The 21,034-nt window shown below is 52.6% G+C and overlaps 1 protein-coding gene across 1 annotated transcript; it reads left to right on the forward strand.

The window, feature by feature from the left end:
* The first annotated feature begins 14,885 nt into the window (after positions 1 to 14,885).
* Positions 14,886 to 16,490, forward strand: LOC126047074 (cytochrome P450 1B1-like). Its single transcript, XM_049820251.1, has one exon. It carries the CDS (start codon positions 14,886 to 14,888, stop codon positions 16,428 to 16,430), a length of 1,545 nt encoding a protein of 514 aa, XP_049676208.1. The 3' UTR covers positions 16,431 to 16,490.
* The last annotated feature ends 4,544 nt before the right edge of the window (positions 16,491 to 21,034 follow it).

Raw genomic sequence — 21,034 nt, forward strand, 5'->3', positions numbered from 1 at the left:
CTGCTGTCGTCTTGAAATAGTTCTCTCAATGTTGCCCCAAAAGTTCCTCTCAAGGCAGTGGAATATGATGAAAAATCATATTCACTTTTAAATTCTAAAGCGTGTGTTTGCACAATTGTCTGGCTCACGTTCATCCAGCTAACTTTTGCTATGTTTGAACCTATGTCTAGAGGTGAAAAGGAAGCTACAACCAAATTGAAATGCATACAGAAGTACGTGCATTACTCTGAACTACTTGTGCCTTACTGGAGCACGACGGAGAGCGGGGTTTGATGAATTAAACCGACATAGATAGTCTGCAGTGTTTTGTTTCCACGTTTCCCTTGAGAGTTGCGTTAGTCTCCGAACAGCTGTCTGCTTTGCTGCCGGGATCGGCCACCGCTCGCTCAGTACCAGTTTGTTACCAGTCACGCAGCCTCTGCCCATCCCCGGCTGCATCTGGTTTGAATTGCCAGAAGAGTTGGTGATGCTGTTAGCCACATGCAACTTGCATTTTGTACACAAATTAAAAACCCCCTCATACTACAAATGCTAAAGTACAGAGACCGCAAGGAGCGAAGCGAGGCTCGCAGTTGGAAGGACATGAATGTAGAGTCATGTTGAGAAATATTTCTGTTTTCTTTAGAAGAGAACAGCTACATCTCGTAACTCCGTGCATTTTGCTTTGCAGACAGATAGCTGCCTGGCTGGATGTCATGGTGTGCGGTCAGTGAAGTTTTCCCAACTACCCAGCTTTAGAAGCAAAGGCTAAATTTTTCCAGATGCAGCTGTGGTGGTGCAAGTGTAAAGTGCTGTTTGGTGGCTCCAGTTCACCCTTTTTCTATTAGCTTTGCAAATACACAAACCCACTGTGTGACAACAGTGCTTCAGTGGGATGTGTTTTTAATTGTGGGGAGGAATCTTTGTTAAAGGTCCCAACCTAGACCCAAAACAATGGGATCTCTGCGTCTGGTTTATGTTATCTCAGTTCAGTATTCCTGGTGCCTCAGTTTCCCCACCAAGACCTGAGGTTGCAGCATCAGCCTTACGCGGTGTCCTCGTACAACCCATGTTACTCTAGCCAGGGAGGAGAAAAATAACCGAAGGTAGAAGTGTCCAAAGTCTAAGGTCACGCTTAGTTATTTTCGCTGCATAACTTGAGTTAATTAAACTACACAAACTTGTACTTGAGTTTATCGTTACGCTGCTGACCTTGGCTGATAGTGTGTATTAGTCTTGGCTGTGGTGGGTTTTCTTGTAAGATTGATCAATGTGTGTTTATGCTATTGAAATGCAGCTTTAATCCTCCATCCTTCCTGGCACAGACCTCACTGTTGACGGTGAAAAGAACTGAAAGGACAAATTGTCAACTCCTGCTGGGACTACAACAACCATGCATGATCTACTGTTTCCCTGTGGGGTAGTTTCAGCCTTTATTTTCAAATAAAACATAAATAAAAATAAAATACACATTAGTTTCTCTGTTCCATAGAGTTACATCTTTCTTTCCCCTGTCTCACTCAAGTGGACTGTGTCCTTTTTCCAGGAAAGGCAGAAAATACCTGTATAACCCAGCTACAATCTGGGGCTTTAAACACACTTTGGAGCACTCAATATTTGTATGTCCAGTTCTTAAATGCAATACACAAAGGAGGTTTTAACAACTGTAACCTTGAGGCTTCAAATGAATGAAGAAGAAAAATAAAACGGAGGGAACACTGCACCTTAAGGTTACATCCAAAATCTTTATAACATCTTACCAGAAACTAATAGCAAAGCCAAAGATTTCATCACCAGCCTGAAAACAAAGGTAATGTTTTTATTCTTCCTGTGCAGCAAATGACAGCAAGTTGCTGTTTTGGTACACTGGAAGGTGTCTGAGTGCGGAATGTATTTTGGGGAGGTGCAAGGGGGTGGGGGGGGGAGGAATTGGAGGTGGTGTATTCTCACACCTTTTCGGAAAATAAACTGCAGGACTTCAAATTTCACTTAAAACTGTTCATTTTTATTAAAGTAGTTGTATTCTATTGCTTCTTAAATTTATCCTGAGGATTTTTAATTTTCTTTAGCTGGAGCTTGTTTGTAAGATAACTTGACTGTACTTGTTTCTTTGTTCATATTTTGTATAAAATATGATCCTTTGATCACATCACATATTTTAAAAACATCTAAATCTGCTGGAAAAAGAGAAAAGTTCAGTTGTGTGCGAATCTCCACCACCACCAGCACCCCCCAGGGAAAGGCTTTGCTGGAGTAGAAACTTGGAAACGAAAGTGAATCTTTGAGCCTGGCTGGTCAGGGTTAATGAGCTCCAGCACTTCTCCAGCTAACGACCATCAAATCCATCCTGTAGCTGTGGGGTCGTCTTCCGCACTACACCTCGGACAGAAAAGTGAAATTAATATTCTTAATATTTGATTAAACCAATCTTGGGACAGAAAGCACAATAGAAGTCAACTTTATGGATGCTTTGCTCTATGACTTGCGTAAGTAACAGTTTTCGATGATTAAATGTATGAAGTAGAGGGAAAAGCAGAGCGACCACAGCACCTGGGTGGCACCTGGGAGGGTTCAGAAGACATTCCAGGTGAAGCCTGGGAGTGCCGGGACTTCCAAGTGGCTGCACTGAGCAAAGCAAGGAGTTGTATCTACAGCTGCAATGAAAACCCGAGTGCTCAACCGCTGCCAGAAATGCACGTGTGTGAATTTATTGGAGACTGAGCAAATGGATTATGGATGCTGTAGATGTTGAAGGACCCTCAAGGTCCAGGGAGGCTGTGGGTCTGGCAGGGCTAACGAGCAAACGAAGCTGCCCCCAGAGCAAAGCGGGTTTGGGGCTTTTCTATTCTACTTCTGACCCTGGTCCCAGGTTTCCCCTCCTGCCCCATGTCTCCTCCGGCCTCGTGTGCGCTCCCCATCCCTGGTGGGCAGGAACGGGTTAAAGGCGCCTTTCCCAAGGTGGGAGCTGGCTGGAAGAGAGGAGGAAAGCAGTCACGCAAGGAAAACCACGCTGGATAGAGAGGGGCTGGCTTCTCACGCATTGCCGTGTAACCCTGTCATCTATCTTGTCGCGGGCCAGCCCTCCTGTCAGCATTAATCTGCGGCGACGGTGGATTAATCTCTTCTCCCTCCCGGGGCGAGACGGCGGCGGGGGGAGCTGGTCCCTGGCCAAGCAGCCTGCGCTGCCCTGCCTTGTGCTCGCCCAGAAACAACAGCCAGTTGACGGCGAGCGGGGATTATTTCCCCATTACACGCGCCAGAGGGGACTTTCTCATTTCGGCCCCTTCTTCTCGCTGGCAGGACACTCTCCCTCCCCGCCAGCACGCAAACACTCCTTGAAGAGCTTTTAATTATGGGAAAAGAAAGGCTGTCAGACCATGCGTGGCATCCCTGGGTATGCTGGCATTGTCTTCTTTGAGCAGGACTTTTAGGACCGGTTTATTAAGTGATAGAGAAGCAAATGAATTCCCTCAGAAGCCTACGGCTGCTGGAGAAGAGGGCTTCTGCACCCAACCTTGCAGGAGACGTGCAGACCCTTTCAGGAATATTTCAACACCATTTCCAGAGTCTGAACCCAGCTGGTTTGTAAACGTCTGGACCCAAGGGATGAGCCATCTCCAGCCTTCGCACAGTTGCTCCATCACCACAGCCCTCTCGGGGCCAGGACTAAGCTTCCAGCTCTTCCTAAGACCTGTTTTTCTTCCCAGACAGAGCCCGTGTTTCACCACAGCCCAAACCAACTCGAATTCCTGCTAGAGACAAGGGCGAGAGTCAAGTGATATGGAGGCTTAACCCTCCTGCCTATAAAGCCAGCCATTGCCGTTTGTATATCTCCTGTTATATCCACCAGCCTGCAAGATTTGAAAGGTTTCTGCCTTCTCCCGTTGGGCATGAGCACCTGCAGAGCCACACACACCCAGATATCGCGTCGCTCTTGCATCGTGCCGAAGTTCCAGCTGCATAAACCAGGATATCTCAGCTCTCCCTGCATCGAGCACAGGCAGATTTATCTCCCAGAATTCAGTATTTGTGCTACTAACGCAGAGGAAACATCCTCAAAGTGAGTGGGATGGAGGGTAATGGTGGATCCCTGACCTGCAGCTGCTGGTCCATGAGATAGATCTCGTCGGCATTGCGTCTGTTCCCCCCCCCCATCTTGGGTTCGTTTTGAGGCTGCACACATGGCAGCAGAAACCCACAGTAACAATTCCCCGACTCAGAAACCCATCTCCCTTTGCTGCGGTTCTTGAGCAGGACAGATCCCAGGTGAGCTCCCCCCCCCCGCAGGAGCTTTTCCAGCACCTCTGTAATCCAGGTCTCCCCATCTTGCAGCCAGCTGTGCTGCTGGCCAGTTGCTCTTTGAAAATGTGATGTTCTCCACCTCGGTGTTCCGTGAAACCATGTATAATGGTGTCGTAATTGGTTAGGTAACGGCCTAATCCCACCAACTTAAAGCCCTAGACAGCTCTGAATGCAGCGCAGGCAATGTCGTAGCATCTGCCTGGGCTACAAGGTCACTCACAGCTCTTTAGGTTGGGTTGGAATAGATCTGAAGAGTCCGGAGCTCCGCAGTATAATTATCTGCTGCATGAAAAACGACTGCCCTTTACTTAGCCCGTACCTGATGCCCTCACGAGCTTGTCTTCTGCAAGCCAGTGCCCATCCCAGCTCTTCCCTCACTTGCTCTCAACAACTCGAAGCCCGCTGCTCGCACTGGCAGCAGCTGACGAAGCCTCCCAAGGACTGAGCTCATCAAGAGTCGAGACAACATCAAGAAGACCTCCAAGGGCTCCAGAAGACACCTCCAAGAAGCTCTAAGCAAACCTGTAGGTCCCCAGCACAATCCTCTGCCAGATTTAAGGCTTTACACAACAGCAGCCGGCACCGTGCAAGAGCTGTAGAAATAAACCTCCAGAAGCAGGAGAAGGAAGAACTGAAGCAAAAATACCCTCAACGTGGGCAAAGAGCTTGCAGGGGCTTGCAGGGTAAAGATGTCTCAGGGGCATCTCGGTAAAGAAGGCTGCGGCTTAAAATAAGGTGAGGATGCTGCCCTGCGTTCCTGTGTGACACTCATCTGCCATAGCCACAACTGCTGCATTATATATGTATATCCACTTTGGATGAAATTTTGGCTGTCTCAGGAATAGCGAAAAGGCCTGCCCTTGCCTTCGGTGGGGGAGAAACATCCCACACTGCTTTTTTAATGGATGTGTCAGGCCAAAGTGGCTTGAGTCCAGCGAGGGGTTTTCATTCCTTGCCGCTCCAACTTTGCGTGAACCCAAGCTGCCTGGAAGTAGCGTGTTGGCCTTTTAACATCCAAGTGCTCCTTCTGGTAAACCTCAGCCGGCGGCAGCCTCCCGGAGGGATGCGGCACCTTGGCATCAGCTTCCATCCCTCCACTGCCTTTCCCATGAGAGCAGGGAGACCGAGTTTATAGCACAGACGGGCCGTGTTGAATCGGATATTAGTTTAGGCCAGCTATCAGGACCTCATCTCGAAGCAGGATCGTTGATCTATGGATTTACAGGTTGCAGAAGCCCAGTTTTAAAGGGGGCTAAAGCTCAGCCTGGTTCAACCATCAGGCTGCAATAACCATGGAGGAGCAGGTCCTCGCTGCAACTGTGAATGCCGCCCGTGCCTTGCACGAGCTCAAGAAGATCCATCGAACCTACCTGAGGCATCGGTGCTCTGGGCCCCTTAAATATTTTGTGCTGCTGTTGGAGCAGAAAATCCGTACAAGGTGGGGCTGGAGGACTTGGGGAATGTTATCCACCCAGTTACAGAGTGCGGTTGGGATCCTGGCTGGGTGACAGAGCTGGATGCAGAGGGAGAGAGGAGGGGAGGAAAAAACAAGAACCAAAAAAATCTACACCAGAGACTCCAGGCACTACAGGAACAGGGCTTGGCCACCCCTTCTGCTGCTGCAGCTCCTCCGGGGCTGTTGGCAAAGCTGGTGGAGACCAACCACCTCCCCTCGACTGGGGCAGGACCTCGCGTGAGCTCTCGGAGGTTAAACCAAGCACCTGGCTTCGGGAGCTTTCCCCAAACCCACCGCAGGCAGGGCTGTAATCCACCTCTTCAGGGCAGCGTGGGAACGCCTTAACTGCAAAACCGCCAGCTGCCTTTCTCGGTTACAGCTCTGAAACTGGGAAAGAGGAGGCAGAAATAGAGGGTCAGCCATCCCGCAGTGCCCCGTGTGCTCCATCAGGCAGGGTTTGGGCAAGAAAAGTACCCAGCCTTTGGCTTCATGGCAATTGCAATGCAACCGAGCAGGCAATTTAGTTCCAAAACACCTGAGATTTTAAGGGATTGGCCCTGCGACCCCCGAAGAAATTCCATACCACAAGGAAAACCAGCCAGGCTGGAGCTTTGCATCCTTCCTACAGCCCTCTGATGCTTCAGCTGATAAAGCATTGGCAGCAACGAGCTCTTACTGTGTCAGCCAGCCGCAGGAGGATGGGCAGACACATTTTGCTGCTGTGTTTTATAGCTAATCCCCCTCCTTAGCGGTGTACAGCTATCACCTCCCCTCCTTGGGGGCATTAAATTAAAATCCCCGTGGACGTAGCAGCCGGTGTGAGCACAGGGGATGTGGCCGTGAGCTCCCCTCGAACCCCCCATTAAACATCTCGGAGTGACTCTGACCATGTTTTCCTCTTTACAACCTTCCTTACATCCCCAGAGCCACCAACCTGCATCTCCTTTGGGCAAATCTCACCTGATCTTCAGCCGAATTACCCGAGGGAAGCGCTGGTGAGAGCTGCATCTCTGCCGGCCTCCCAGGAGAGCCCAAATCGGGACTCTCTTCCCCCTCTGATGTCTTCTCCAGGTCACCCTCAAAAGCACGCGAGGGACTCGCCACTCACTCAAACCCAAATATTAATAGGTTTGGTTATTCAAAGCAAATAATTTCCCAACACCTCTGGGCAGGGGTTGAGCATCCATTTGCTCGAGGCTTTGCTCCCAGCTTCACCGGCTGCTTTCCCAGCTCCCTTGTGTGTAGGTTTAATTATCTCTGAAGTGATTACTGTCATTAAGATTTACCATAAGGAGAGCAACATTTCTGCCCTCGTTGGGTTAGTAAATCTAAGTAGAATTCATTGCAGGGATTTATGCTGGGGAAGCAGAACGGCGAATGGAGCCTAAGGCTTGTGGGTTTGAACCCCCGTAGCAAGATGACTACTATCAAGCAACGCGCCATTTACCTTGAAATAAATTTGAAAATGGCTAAAGAAAGCATGGCCGTGGAGGAGAGGCGTGTATTCCCCAGCTGCTGCAGCATTTAGAGGGGAGGACCACCGAAAGAGAAAGCTCTAGCATCTGTATAACCCAGGGAAGGCAAAAATTAGACCAGCAGGAATTTGGTGAGGAAGGGAGAGAGGAGACCTCCCCCAAAAAGTGGTTAAAGGCAATTCTTCTGGTTTTGGTTCCCCCCACCCCGAAAAAAATAATCCCAGTTAAAGTGTACTTGAGGAAGCAGCTAGATGCACCCGGCGAGGGGCTGTGCCCTGGGACCCCCCGAAAACCAGCCCAGGCTCCTCTGCAATCCCAGATCCCGTGGCGATGCTGTGGAGAGGCTCCGCCTGCCAAATCAGGTGAATTTTTCCTATTATATTATGTTGTGCTCAGACACTGGCAGGCTCTTCATAACCATGCAGGATGAAAAATCCCCTCCGGAGCAGTTTAAAATCAGAGTAGATAACATGTAAGCCAATCAAGGAGAGGAAATGAGATGTTACAAAAGATTTATTTTTCCAAATATGTTTTTAATTTAAAGAAGAAAGCCTCTCCTCCCATCTGACACTGTATTTTTTTAGGCATTTAATTTGTGTGCGTTCACTTTTCTGGTCAGAGTTCGTAGGTGGCCATCAGCCCAAGGGACTCGGTTCGGTTTGGTGTTTGGGGTTTGTTTTTTTTCTTTGATTGATTTCCTAACTGTCTCCTATATTCGTTTTTCTATTTATCTTGTCCTTGATCCAAAGCTCACTGCTGGCAGAGGGAATCTGCAAAGTCTGACCTCAGCCGGTCTCGACTCCAGCTTTTCATACATCAGGCAGCGCCTGTTTTCTGTGTTTATGAAAATGATGTTTATGAAAGTACTGCTGCACTCATCTGCAGGCAGGGCACTGCAGTTTCGGTGCTGCAAAAGCAACAGCACCAGGTGCCCTTCAGCATCCCCTTATCTTGGGGACGGCACCAAAAAGTCCACGACTGAGTTATTGAATTATCGTCAAAACCGTACAGGTGTGTCTAACGCTGAGGTCGGCAGTGGGATTCAGCTCACCAGCATCGAGGACTTAGGGCTGGGCTCCGGTCCTGGTTAAGCAGCTAAATTGCATCTCTAGACAGTGAATGTGAAAGTGGGATTAATACCTCATTGGCAATGCCAAAGGGAGAACACGTTTCTTCTTTCTCCTTAAGGAGAACCCGCAATTAGCAAGAGGGTGTGTGTGGGGAAGCAATATGGTCTGTAAGTGGCCAGCGTAGTTGAAATGCACCTTAAGGAGGAGGTGCTGAGCTAGCCGAGGTGGAAATTGCCCGGGAGGGAGCACGGCGTCCCCAAAACCGCGGTGATACAGCCTGCGGCGATGTGAGACGTCCCTTCCTTCCCTGGACAAGGAAACATTTCGGAGCGGTTGGCTTCGCCACCAGAAAGCAGCACCGTGGTCCGACATGTGTCCCGGGGGGGAGATGATAGGATGTGCTGGAAATCCCAACGCGTCCCCGTGCCGCGTAACCGAGCAGCGGTACCTGAATTGCAACAGCAGCTTTAAGCCCCAAAACGACACCCCGCTGGTGGCGGGGCCGGCCGTGATCGAGAGCTTTGTCCTCCAAGAGCTCCAGGAGAGGAGAGGAGAGGAGGAGAGGAGGAGGAGGAGGAGAGGAGGAGAGGAGGAGAGGAGGAGAGGAGGAGAAGAGGAGAGGAGGAGGAGGAGAGGAGAAGAAGAGGAGAGGAGGAGGAGGAGAGGAGGAGAGGAGGAGAGGAGGAGAGGAGGAGAGGAGGAGAAGAGGAGAGGAGGAGGAGGAGAGGAGGAGAGGAGGGCTGCGCTCCGCCGGGGCTCAGTTCTGCTCCTGGTTTCTTCTGGACACCTTCAGGCAGGGAAGGACACGAAATATTTGGGAGCTGGGCGATGCCTGGGTCCAAGAAGCAGCGTGATTTCGGACCGAACCCTTTCCCAGGAACTTTTCCAAGGAAATTTAGAGGAGGGAGGGGGAAAACCCAAACTAACTTTGGAGAAGCCCCCCCGGGATGTCCTAACAAGATGGAGCAACGTCCCAGCGATTTCAGGTTTGAGCATGAGCTCCCGGCCAGGTCTGCGCTCGGCGGTCCTCCCGGCACAGACGTCGGCTGCGAGTAACAGCAATAACACATTTTTTTAGGAATCGGACCAGCTCCAGCCACCCCAGATACCAGAAGAGGCGTCCAAACCCCAACCCTCGAGCCCACGTACCCCCTGGTACCCCAGCCCTCGGCACCCCCAGCAGACATCTCGGACCCCCCCGGACCCCATAGGAGTCACTTTTCGGGCCAGCAGCTGAGCAAAGGGCCCTCCAGCCCAACAGCTTATTTATTTTTTTTGGCTGGGGCCGACACCAGCGCAGCCTCCCACAGCCTCACCCCGCGGCCGGGTGCTCGAAGCCGTCGTATTTAACACACCCCACACACCCCCAGGCTTCAGCCCTTCAGCATATGCCCAATCCCAGGGTTTTTTCTTGCAAATAAGATTTTCAAGCAGCAGGAGCCCAGGTTTTGTCCCCCAAAGCCCTCACTTGCAGCACTGCCCATGGGCTGCTGGGACGGCACGTTGCCCCGAGGCTTTTGGCAATATTGGTGACAAGTCCTGCCAAAAAACGTCACTTACATTTTTTGTCTTCTTAAAAAGAATTCACTGACTACACTGGAATAAAGATTTCAAATATATTTAGAGTGATATGGGACTCTTGGTTACTTGGGCTGAGTTTATTACTTGCATCCCTTTGGAAAAAAAAAAAAGCATCATCTCTCGTCCATTGACAATTTTAACCTAAAAAAAAAATCAAAAAGTCAAAAAACAAACTTTAAAAAATTAAGTCAATAAAATAAAATTCAATATAAAAAATATAAAGTCTAAAATAAAATAAAACCATTTTAAAAAAATCAAGATTATTGGAGGTCAATTATTATTATCAGTAGCCTCATATTAATAATTAATGAAATTATTATCTTTAGGCTCTTGCTTGTCACCCCACAGGCCATTCCAAGTGAAAAGCACTCTGATTTCATGTCCTTCTTTTTTTGGGGTCCCCATTTTCCTCCTCAGGGTCAGCTCTGCTGGAGCCGACGGTTTCCTCCCATTCTCCCTACAGATTTCCTACACCTGCTCAGGGTTGGGATTTAAAAAACACCCGCATCAGAGTTGTTTCACTTCTTCACTTCAGAGCACGAAGTTTTAAGGACTAATTGCAGAATTTGCTGCCGCCTTGTGTCCCCCCCCCACCTCCCCCCCACCACCGCACCACTCAATTCTGCCAGACCCAAACCTGAGGCTTTTGCTGCTGTAACAGCGACTCCGGCTTGCCTGGACGGTGCCGAAAAGAGGAATATTCCCCAGCAAACAGCACAACAGGTTGGTCTCCCCGCCCCGGGGAAGCAGCAGCACTCAGCAGTATTTCTGCCTCCCCGCGTCAAAATTCCTCCAGCATGCTCAGATTTTTTTTTAATTTAGATTTATATTTATATGTTTATGTAATTTATGTATCTGTATATTTATATTTATGTATACCGTTCTGTATTTATATATTTCTGTATTTAACTATTTCTGTAACTATAAATTTATACATAAATAGTTATGCAGGTGAGCAGGCTGTGGGTAGCGAGGCCGGGGCAGCCCCGAAGGTTCCCCTCGAAGGTTCCCCTCGCTGCTGAGCAGGGAAATGGAGCAGTGGTTTTCAAACCAATATCTGCAGTGCTGGTCCAGAGACAAAAAAAAACAAATTCATATATATATATAGTTGTATGGAGTTATCCCATAACCATTTTCAGACTACCTGTTGCGCATCTGCCCAATGATTTCGCTATCTCTCCAAAGACATTTAAACTACATTTTTATATATATATATATAAAACCCCCACATAAATATGTAACAAACTAGAAGTTTTCCAAATGAAATGGGAGACACAAAGCTGGACAAGCCCTACAAGAGCCCCCAGATCCCCTTGCCCTCCCTCCCCTCCCCAGGACAGCATTTCAATTTAACCCTGCGCAGCCCAACATGTGTCCCGGGATGGGGGGGGGGTGGGCGAACGGGAGCCACTGTCCACCCCCAGAACCCCAAACAGGGAAAAGAAACCACCTCTGTGGGAGAGACTGGTTTTTCCTTTTCAAATAGCTTAATTATTAATAGCTTAATTATTTATGAATAGCTTAATTAATGATCAGCACCTTAATTTCCATAGCCTGATTATACATTTCTGATGTTGTAAAGACTAGACGCTTACCAAACCCCAAAGTTTTCAACCTGGATCGATTTAGCTGACATTTTAAACTGTTTTAATGCAGCCTGGGAAACCTGCTGGGAAAAGCTTTCCTGCTGCTGCCTCTCAGCCTCCCAGCACTGGAAATTCCCATCTGCTTCCTCGCCTTCCTCTGCCCACCCAAAAAAAAGAAGAGTAACCCAAAACAGAGGACTAAGGAGCCAAAACCACCGCAGTTGCATCAAGCAGCCATTCCCCATTTTCCCATGGTGTGGGATTTTTTTTTTTCCCCTCTCCTCTTGATTTTCTTCTCTACGTGCCCAGTGATGCTCCATCCCCGCCTGGGCTGGGATGCGGGTGAAGACCCCCGAGGCGAGGACGGGACCCAAAGGGCAGATCCCAGTTCAGCCCCAGCCGCGGAGGCTGAGCCCCCGCAAGTGGGCTGCAACCCCCCAGAGACGTGACCACCCCGATGCCGTCGCTGCCAGCATCCTGCCGCCTGCCCGGCATCTTCGCCGGGATGGTACCCAGCCGTGCCGCTCCCCTCCAGACCCTCCAGCAGCAAAAAACCTCCTCTGCCGCTCGCACGTACCCTGGCCCAGCACCAGCGTTTGGACCATGGGATCTTTTAGGAAAATAAAGCAAAAAATAGCAGAACTTAAAAAAAACCCCAAACTTGCGGAAATGCCCTGAAAAAAGGCTGTTTGGGGAGAGATGGCATGGGCTGCAATGATCACTGCAGCAGCAGAGTTAGTCTGAAAATGATTATGGTAGCACTCTGTACAAGTTGTTTATTATTATTATCATCATCGTCGTTGTTGTTATTATTGTTTTATTATTGCTTTCAGTATTTTTATATTCTGTCTCTGGCCCAGCACCACAGATAGGTGTGAAAACCACGGCTCCGTTTCCCCGCTCGGCAGCGAGGGGAGCCTTCGGGGCTGCCCCGGCCCCCCCGAGCCCGGCACGGCTGCCCCCCCGCACACACTGTTGGCTGGAGACAATGCCAAAAAGCCAGGGGGGAGCAACAAACAATCCCAAGACACTATATTTTGGGGTGACCAGCTTGGGAAATGGCTGAGAAAATTTCCCATTTCCCATTATTCATGCAGAATTAATTTTCCTGCACCCGAGCACATAGGATTTGCTACTTCGGTGTGACCAACGTACTTTTAAAGCAAAGCCTTTGCAGCACCAGGAGCCCTCGACCTTCCCCAGAGCATCCAGCCAGAGCCACCGAGAAACCTCCCCAAAGCCAGCACACGCACGCACCGGGCAGATCGCAAAAGTTACTGACTTCAGTGTTTTAAATGGAAGGAAATGCCACCGGGAATTACAGGCTAACCTCATGCAATGTCGTATGCTGGAAAACAAAGTTTCGTCTTATAGGAACCCAAAAATTGCAGCTTAATCCAATCAAGCATCATTGTTTTGCACGCCTGTAACTATGAGGAAATGAATGCTGGTTTTTCCCCGGGATGGTTTTTCCCTTGCCGTCGGTGCTGGCTTCCCCAGTCCAGCAGAAACCTTACGTGATGTGAAGATTAATTCCTGAAAAATGAGACTTTATAACAGGCGTGACAATGGCTGTAGCGTTACAACGGGTAAAACCGCACGTGAGCTCCACAGCTGAGCCGTAAATCTCGAGGCTGTAGAAAAGCTGCCGGAGGGAAGGAGGGAGCGCGCTCCTCGCCTCACTCCAGCACTGGCACTTGGGATGCTGCGGACCGGGCCGTCTCCCTGCCGGTGCGGCCGCTTGGGATGCTCGGCCGTACACTTCACCCCTACGCTGATGCACTTTAGCTTGCAGGTGCCTAAGATTTGATTTCGCGTTGCCGCTCCCTTGGGATCCGCCGGGAAAATGTCCGTTCCCCAGCACCAAGCTCTCATGCAACCTACAGAAATCCCAATTTCCACAGGAAAATGCGGCAAGTACAAAATCCCTCCCGGACCAACAAACGCACCGCTGTGTAATCCCAGAGCTGCAGTAACTATCTAAAGGCTCCTCTCACGAGAAGACCTAGGCTTCCCGTCGGGAATCCCTGTTGGCATCAAACCTGGGACAGCAGCTCGTCAGCCACACTCACTAACTGAGGTGGGGAGCAGCAAGTCTGGAGGACACCAGGCGACCACGTAAATGCTACGGCTGTTTTACCAGACCGCATACACTCTGCTCTCCCTTTTTTTTGTTCCCACTGATACCAGCATCCCTTTTTTTTTTTAGAAGAAATCCAGTCTTTCTTTCAGGGGCATAGCCAGCACCCAGCTTCGCTCCATCCTACAAGCCCTGAGCGGGCGCGATGGGGGGGTCTGCCAGGGGCTGCGGCTCCCCACCCGCAGACAGCCCAGCCGAAGCCGGAGCAGCTTCTGGACGTGGGAGACGGGCGGCAGAGCCTCGGCAAGAGGGCGACGCGTCCCCGGTGTGACAGCGAGCGCAGAGATCCCTGCAGCACCGTGTTTGTTCCCGATTGCCTCAGTGGGACCTTCTTCTTCAGCATCCCAGGGGACATCACTGAGCAGCGCATGTGAAGGGGGATGCGTGAGAAAAATGCCACTCCTCCTAATGAAAATAACCCTCTTTATCACTTCTCAGGCATTTCTAGCCAGCTGTTTGACAGTCGCATGCAGGGGCGACTGCTTCACAGGCAGGAGAAAAGGGGACCGGGAAATTTTGGGCCAGCCAGTAGCACAGCAAACCTGAAATGTGCCCGCGTGTCCCCGCACCCCGTCCCGGCCGGTACCCGCAGCCTCACCTCTGACGCGCAGGCCCGGGCGATGCTCGGGACGCGGCGACGTTCAGGACCAAGGGCCGGTCAGGATCGGTCGACATCCAGCGTCAGATTCACAAAAACCCGCCCGGAGCCCAAATTCCACCGAAAAGCCGCAGCGTGGGGCCAGGCTCTCAAAAACCGCAAGTGCCGAGGGGCCCTCTGCAGCGCTGCGTGGGGAAAGGGAAAAGAGGGGAAAGCGCTCGGTGGGGAGACGGGACAGGGAGCATCCCCCGCCCTATTATTGCCCTGGTGGGTTTGGGGAGGGCGGCAGCCCTGTTATTTTTTTTTTTGGGGGGGGGGGGGGGGGGGAATAGGGCATTATACGCGTTCCCCGCTTTCCGAGACCTTTTTGCCTGCCGATTACCTCTCCACGTTTCCACAGCGGAGCTCGCAGCCGGGCAGACACCCCCGGCACACCCCGCTTTTCCACCCCCCTCCTCCCTTTTTCTCCCCCCCCCCCCCCCATCGCCGCGGCTGTGCCCGGCTGCGTGCGCCCCGTCGGGGGCCGCATCCCCCCTCCCCAGCACCGGGCGGGCTCTGCCCGTCCCCCTCCGGAGCTGGGGGCGGCCGGGGCCGCTCCGGGGGAGGGGAGAGGCTCGTCCTCTCCCCCCCCCCCGCCCCTTCGGAGGCGGCTATAAAGCGGCTCCGAGCGGCGGCCCCCGGGCAGAGCGGCCGCGGCCATGAGCGCGGCGGGGAGCCCCGACGGGGCGGCCGCGGCGCCGGCGCTCGGCGCCCTCCTCGTCCTCCTCCTGCTGCTGCTGGCCGGGGCCCGCCGGCGAGCCGGGAGCCGGGGGGGCTCTTCGGGCAAGAGGAGCCCCCCGGGCCCCTTCGCTTGGCCGCTGGTGGGCAACGCGCTGCAGCTGGGCCGCCTGCCCCACTTGGCTTTCGGGCGGCTGGAGCGTCGGTACGGCGCCGTCTTCCAGCTGCGGCTGGGCCGCCGGCGGGCGGTGGTGCTCAACGGCGAGGCGGTCATCCGGCGGGCCTTGGTGGGCTCGGGCGCCCGTTTCGCCGGCCGGCCGGATTTCCCGTCCTTCGAGCTGGTGTCCGGAGGGCGTAGCGTGGCTTTCGGGTCCTGCTCGCCCCGTTGGCGGGCTCGCCGGCGCCTGGCCCACGCCGCCCTGCGCGCCCGCTCGACGGCGGCCGAGGTGGAGCGGCACGTGGCGGCCGAGGCGGGGGACCTCGTCCGGCTCTTCCTGCGGCGCAGCCGGGGCGGCGCCTACTTCGAGCCCGCCCCGCTCTTGGTGGTGGCCAACGCCAACGTCCTCTGCGCCCTCTGCTTCGGCCGCCGCTACGGCCACGCCGACGGCGAGTTCGCGGCGCTGCTGGGCCGGAACGACCGCTTCGGGCAGACGGTGGGGGCGGGCAGCGTGGTGGACGTGCTGCCCTGGCTCCTGCGCTTCCCCAACCCCGTGCGCCGCGTCTTCCGCGACTTCCAAGCCCTCAACCGGGAGCTGCACGGCTTCGTGCGCGCCAAGGTGGCGCAGCACCGCCAGACCTTCGACCCGCGCGCCCTCCGCGACGTCAGCGACGTCATGATCGCCGCCGTCGAGCGCAGCGAGAGCCCCCCCGAGGGGCTGGGACCCGAGGACGTGGAGGGCGCCATGACCGACATCTTTGGCGCGGGACAGGACACCACGTCCACGGCGCTCTCGTGGGTCCTCCTGCTGCTGCTGAAGCACCCGCGGCTCCAGCGGGACCTCCAGGCCGAGCTGGACCGGGTGGTGGGACGCTCCCGGTTGCCCACGGCCGAGGATCGGCCCCACCTGCCCCTCCTGGAGGCCTTCATCTACGAGACGCTGCGCTACACCAGCTTCGTGCCCATCACCATCCCGCACGCTACCACGGACGACGTGGAGCTTGAGGGCTTCCACATCCCCAAGGGCACCGTGGTCTTCATCAACCAGTGGTCCGTCAACCATGACTGCGGCAAGTGGCCCGACCCGCAACGCTTCGACCCCGCGCGTTTCTTGGACGCGCAGCAGCGCCTGGACCGCGACCGAGCCGGCAGCGTCATGATCTTCTCAGCCGGCCAGCGGCGCTGCATCGGCGACCAGCTCTCCAAGCTTCAGCTCTTCCTCTTCACTGCCATCCTCCTCCACCAGTGCTCCTTCCATGCCAACCCGGCGGAGAACCTCACCATGGACTGCATCCACGGGCTGGCGCTGAAGCCGCGGCCCTTCACCGTCACCGTGCGGCAGAGACAGCCCGTGCTCATCCAGTCCTGAGCGTCTGCCGCGGGTGGGTGGTGGGTCCCATCTGTGCTGCACCCCACCTGGGTTTGGAGCTGGCAGAGCCGGGGCGGGGGACGGGATGGGACGGATCCTGCTTTGCCCGCAGGTGGATCTTGCCGCAGCACATCCCCGTCCCTGTTTGCAGGGCGAAGGGCAGCGAGTCCCCGCAGCAATAAACGCCTTTGACACAGGACCTGGCTCCGCTCCTTTTCTCCGGGAGGGTGGTGGCTGGAAGCATCATTCACATCTGCGCCCCTGTCCTGCACCCCCTGAGCCTTCCCACCCCCAAACAGGTCCAAACCCACCTCCCCACAGGGACCTCCCCGCAAGGACAGGACCCCTGCTTTGCCCCAGGGTGCAGCAAGGAGTAATTTGCTTCACCAGAAAGCTGGAGGAGGATGGTTGCGGGGGGGGATGCCATTCCCAACATCAAGGAAAGCCATGCAGGAGCTCAGGGAGGCTGAGGGGAGCGGGGTGTGTGTGTGTGTGTGTGTGTGGTGTGTGTCTTGTTGATGGAGCGTAGGAAGAGTTTAAGGACCAGCTGCTGGGGAGAGGGAGGATGGCCCCATCAGTTTGAAGCCGTGAGCAAGTCTCCCTGCTCCGGTTTGGGTGTGAAAGGAGGTTGGGGAAGGTTTTGGTGGGGGGGGGGTGGGGGTGGTGGTGTTGCTTTCTCACCCCCTTGCCCCCAAAAGGTAGGACAGAAACAGCCACCCAAGCTAAACCCACGCTTATCTCAGCACCACCAGCCTGTGGCCACCCCAAGGAGCTTCAGAGGATGGCACCAATCACCTGCTAATGACAATAATTTACCAACAGGCAATTTATCTCCTTCAGAGGCTTTACCAATGGGTAAGGCTGGATTTATGTCTTTTGGAGGGGGAAGGTGACAGAAATCATTTTCCACCTGCCTGTGCTGGTGTTCGCTCTTGTCAGGAAAACTCTGGTCCTAAAAATCACGCTGGGATTTCCCATAACAACTCAGAGTCAGTTGTTCAGGTCGCAACTTCTTGACTTCATTTTCATTTCACCCACTGAAACACTGCCCCAGTAATGTTTTCTGCTACGGCATACTTTAATACCCACTTGCCAGCTCTTCATGTGTTACTAATGGTGTGAAAGGAGGTTCAGGAAGGTTTGGGGGGGGGGGGGGGGGAGGGCTTTCTCATCTGGTGCAAATGCATGACAGAAATCCTTACCCAGAACATGAAGAGCACGAGTAGGATTTGAAACTCCCCTGAAGTACAGCACAGAAATTAAGTCCTGGTCATGAGCATCAAGACTGGTGGGTTCCCAGTGCCACACTGGGTATGCCACGGCTGCCTCCGTGGGCCATTAAAATTGCTGAGCGTGAACAAGTCAGTGGTCAGCAACAGCTCCGTGGTACCAAGGTTTGAAAGCGAGTGCAAGTTTTCTCCTCCTCTTTAGACACACGTCTATGAAAACATCCCTTGAGGTGTCCTAAGATGGAAACCAGTGGTTATCTTGGCATCATATCCTGCCTGCTCGGAGTTTTGCCACCGATGGTCGTCTCCAGCTTTTGTGGTCCAGCTGGAGACCCTCTGCCCAACAGCAGCACACGCTGGAGATGCCGACACCACAGGTTCCCGCGCTCCTTGCCCAGTGGCCAGCCTTCCCCCCCAGCCCACAGGCTGGTTATTTGTTCAACCTTACTTTATGGGTAGACTAAACCAGAGAATGAACATGGGAACAGCCCCAGGGCCTCAGCCCTCCTCTTTAAGCCATCTCAGAGCACAGGGACACATTCAAGGCCGTCTCACACCGCAGTACTACCAGTGGCACCGGTATGACCACGACGCTCATGGTCAACAGAAGCAACAGGCCCACCATAACCCCAGGGGAACCAGCACAAAGTGAAGGCAGCAGCAGCCGTTTGAGTTGAAACAAGGCAAAATTCAGATGCCTAAGGCTCTGTGTAAACCCATCTGCACGTTGAGTGTGTTTTGCTCCCCCTCCATGGCCCCCACCCACCAAAAACCCAGGTGAGGTCGCTGCTGCTCACCAGGAACACTGTCGGATGCTGATAAATATCCCTTGGTTTTTCCTTGGCTTTACATTATTCTCTACCTGCCAGCAGCTGACATCGGAACACAGCGTGCAGACCGTCCTCTGCCATTAAAACTGAACATCCCTCTACTCTTTCCATTAACGAAGGCCAAGGAGGAGGCAAAGGCACTGGGCTGGACGAGGAGCCCCACCTTCGCCCCGCACTACGGCGTTGCCCGTGGTGCCGCCTGCCCGGCGCGCGGCATGGTTCAACGGCCCCGGGAGCATCCCGCTCTGCTTCCCCAGCCGTGCCTCCCCCCCTCCCTCCAGCTCCTACCGACCCATAAGGCATTTAAAGTTGGGGCTCTTCCAGCCCAGATCGTGAAGATTTAGGTGTACGCGTTTGCTGCGGCACCGAAATGCTGCCGCGCAGGTCATGGCAGCGGCGTGCAAAGCCTATGACCACAGCTCTTCTTTCCCCGGCGGGGGAGGAACCCGCTTCCAGCACTTACTTGAATGATTTTGCAATACTTTGACCACCTCATTTCTCATGTTTAAGGAGAGCTGCTGCCAGGAAATATGATTTTGGTTTTTTTTTTTTAACATGGAAGCGGGATGCTGGGAAACACACTGTGTGTTTACAGTCCCCTGCGTCCAAACTCATTCCTGCTCCTCGTCCGCAACAACAACCGTCTTTGCACGCAGGCAGGTACTGCGCTGCTCCCACCCCAGCTTCTGAGCCACCAAAATGCTGGAACGTGCTCTCTGTTATTAAGCAAAAGACACACAAGAGACCTGGCTGCAGAACTAAGCCTTTTACCAAGAAGAAAAGCAATCAGCCCATTATTAATCTTGCCTTCAAAACAATTCACTGCAGGTATGTAAGCAACCCAGCACAGGGAGCCTAGACAAATCTCAGAGCCTCTTCTGCTTTTCATAAGCATCTGAATTATTAAAACCTGATCCAAAAGGTCTTTAACTTCTACGTCGCAGTCAAGCTGACCATCAGGCCAGTCCGTAAGAAGCTGACTTTTGTTATATATATATATATGGGACTCTCCAGAGACAGGGGACAATCCTGTATTATCTCATCTGCCTTCAGGGTCTTGAGCCCTTCTCAGATTTCTACTTTGGAGAAAGCAAAAATCAAATACATTTTATGAAAAGAACTAAATCTCTTGCTACTGAAAGTTACCGAGATTGTGTTTTCATGCCCGATACTGCCATGGCTGCCGGAATGTGCAAAACCAGAAGCACGGCAGCTCCATAGCAAGCAGTTAATTGTTCAATCTTATTCCCCACTCTCTTCTTCCCCCACTGCCTTTTGACCTCGATTTCCTTTCACAGTGAAAACATTTCCCTAAGGTCTGCTTTTTCTCCAATTTTACTATTGGCTTTGCATACAATACTCAAATATTAGCCAAGTCAACTTCTGTAAATTTTTAATTCCGTCAGTGTTTTCTGCTGAAAAAAACCCAACAGTTTACTTACCATATTCAGGAGACTTTGCAGTGCACTTATGCTAAATAACTCTGAATAAATTCAAACAGCGACTGCTCCTTCACATCACCTGGCGGTTAGTCATGTAGCAGCAAGAATTGCTGTAAAAACAAGACAGCAAGGCCATTGCTTGCAACCCTCCCGCTTCAGGTTGTCTCTCAAACCAAGCATTCTGTGCAGGTCAGATTTTGCCAGGGAATTTCCAAGGAATTACAAGTGTCATTGAACCAAAAAAAATCTGGGTTTAGCAGAAATAAGCCAGGGTGGGAGTCAGAATGACTGTCCCATTCCTAGGAGAAAGGGATGTTGACATTCCTGTTCCAAGTCAGAAGTTTCCCAGCACATGGGAGAGGTGGTCACAGCTCTGGTATGCTCTTTTTATTGGAAACCAACTACATAACGGAATTTGTCTGCTTTCAAAGCCCTCTTTCTGACCAGGCTACCCTGTCCCAAGCCAGAGGATCAATGCTGACCTCCTCTCCCAGATGTCCAAGTTGCTCAAAACCACTTTCCCAACTGTGCTCTAAGCCACCACTCCCTCAATCACTGAGTTATCACTCAAGTATTGCAAAACATCCCTTTTAAAAGTCACTCGGAAACCTCCAGCGATCGGAGTCAAGAGATTTACACTGAACGACAGGGTACCTACACGTCCATCCCCGATGCAGTGTCCTCAGTGTCACACCTCTGGCTAAGCCAAAGACCTGCCTGTGCCACAGGTCCCATCCTGCACAAACCCCTTTTCTGCTTCTGGAGTCCTCTTCTCTCCAAAGCAGCAGACCTTGGCAGGATGCCCCTCGTAATGGCTCCGGCTCCTTTTCTTCGGCAAACCGAAACTCTGTAAGGTGACCCAGTGCACTAGAGGATGCTACAATCTCACCTTGAGGAGGAAATAAAGGAGCGAGATCACAGAGACGTTGCACACCGAAGACAGCCCTAATTCTGCACCAGGGAAAGACAAAGCTGTCTAAGCGATGCTTGGTGGTGCTCAGGCCACCTTCTGAGAGAAGGCTTCTTCCACGTTCGCAGCTGCAGGCGACTCCCATGTCCCTTGTCCGAGGATGGGGAACCTAAACCTTGTTTCCCACTTTTCT

The sequence above is a fragment of the Accipiter gentilis genome, chromosome 17 (assembly GCF_929443795.1).
Source record: "Accipiter gentilis chromosome 17, bAccGen1.1, whole genome shotgun sequence".
Classification (NCBI taxonomy): Eukaryota; Metazoa; Chordata; class Aves; order Accipitriformes; family Accipitridae; genus Astur; species Astur gentilis.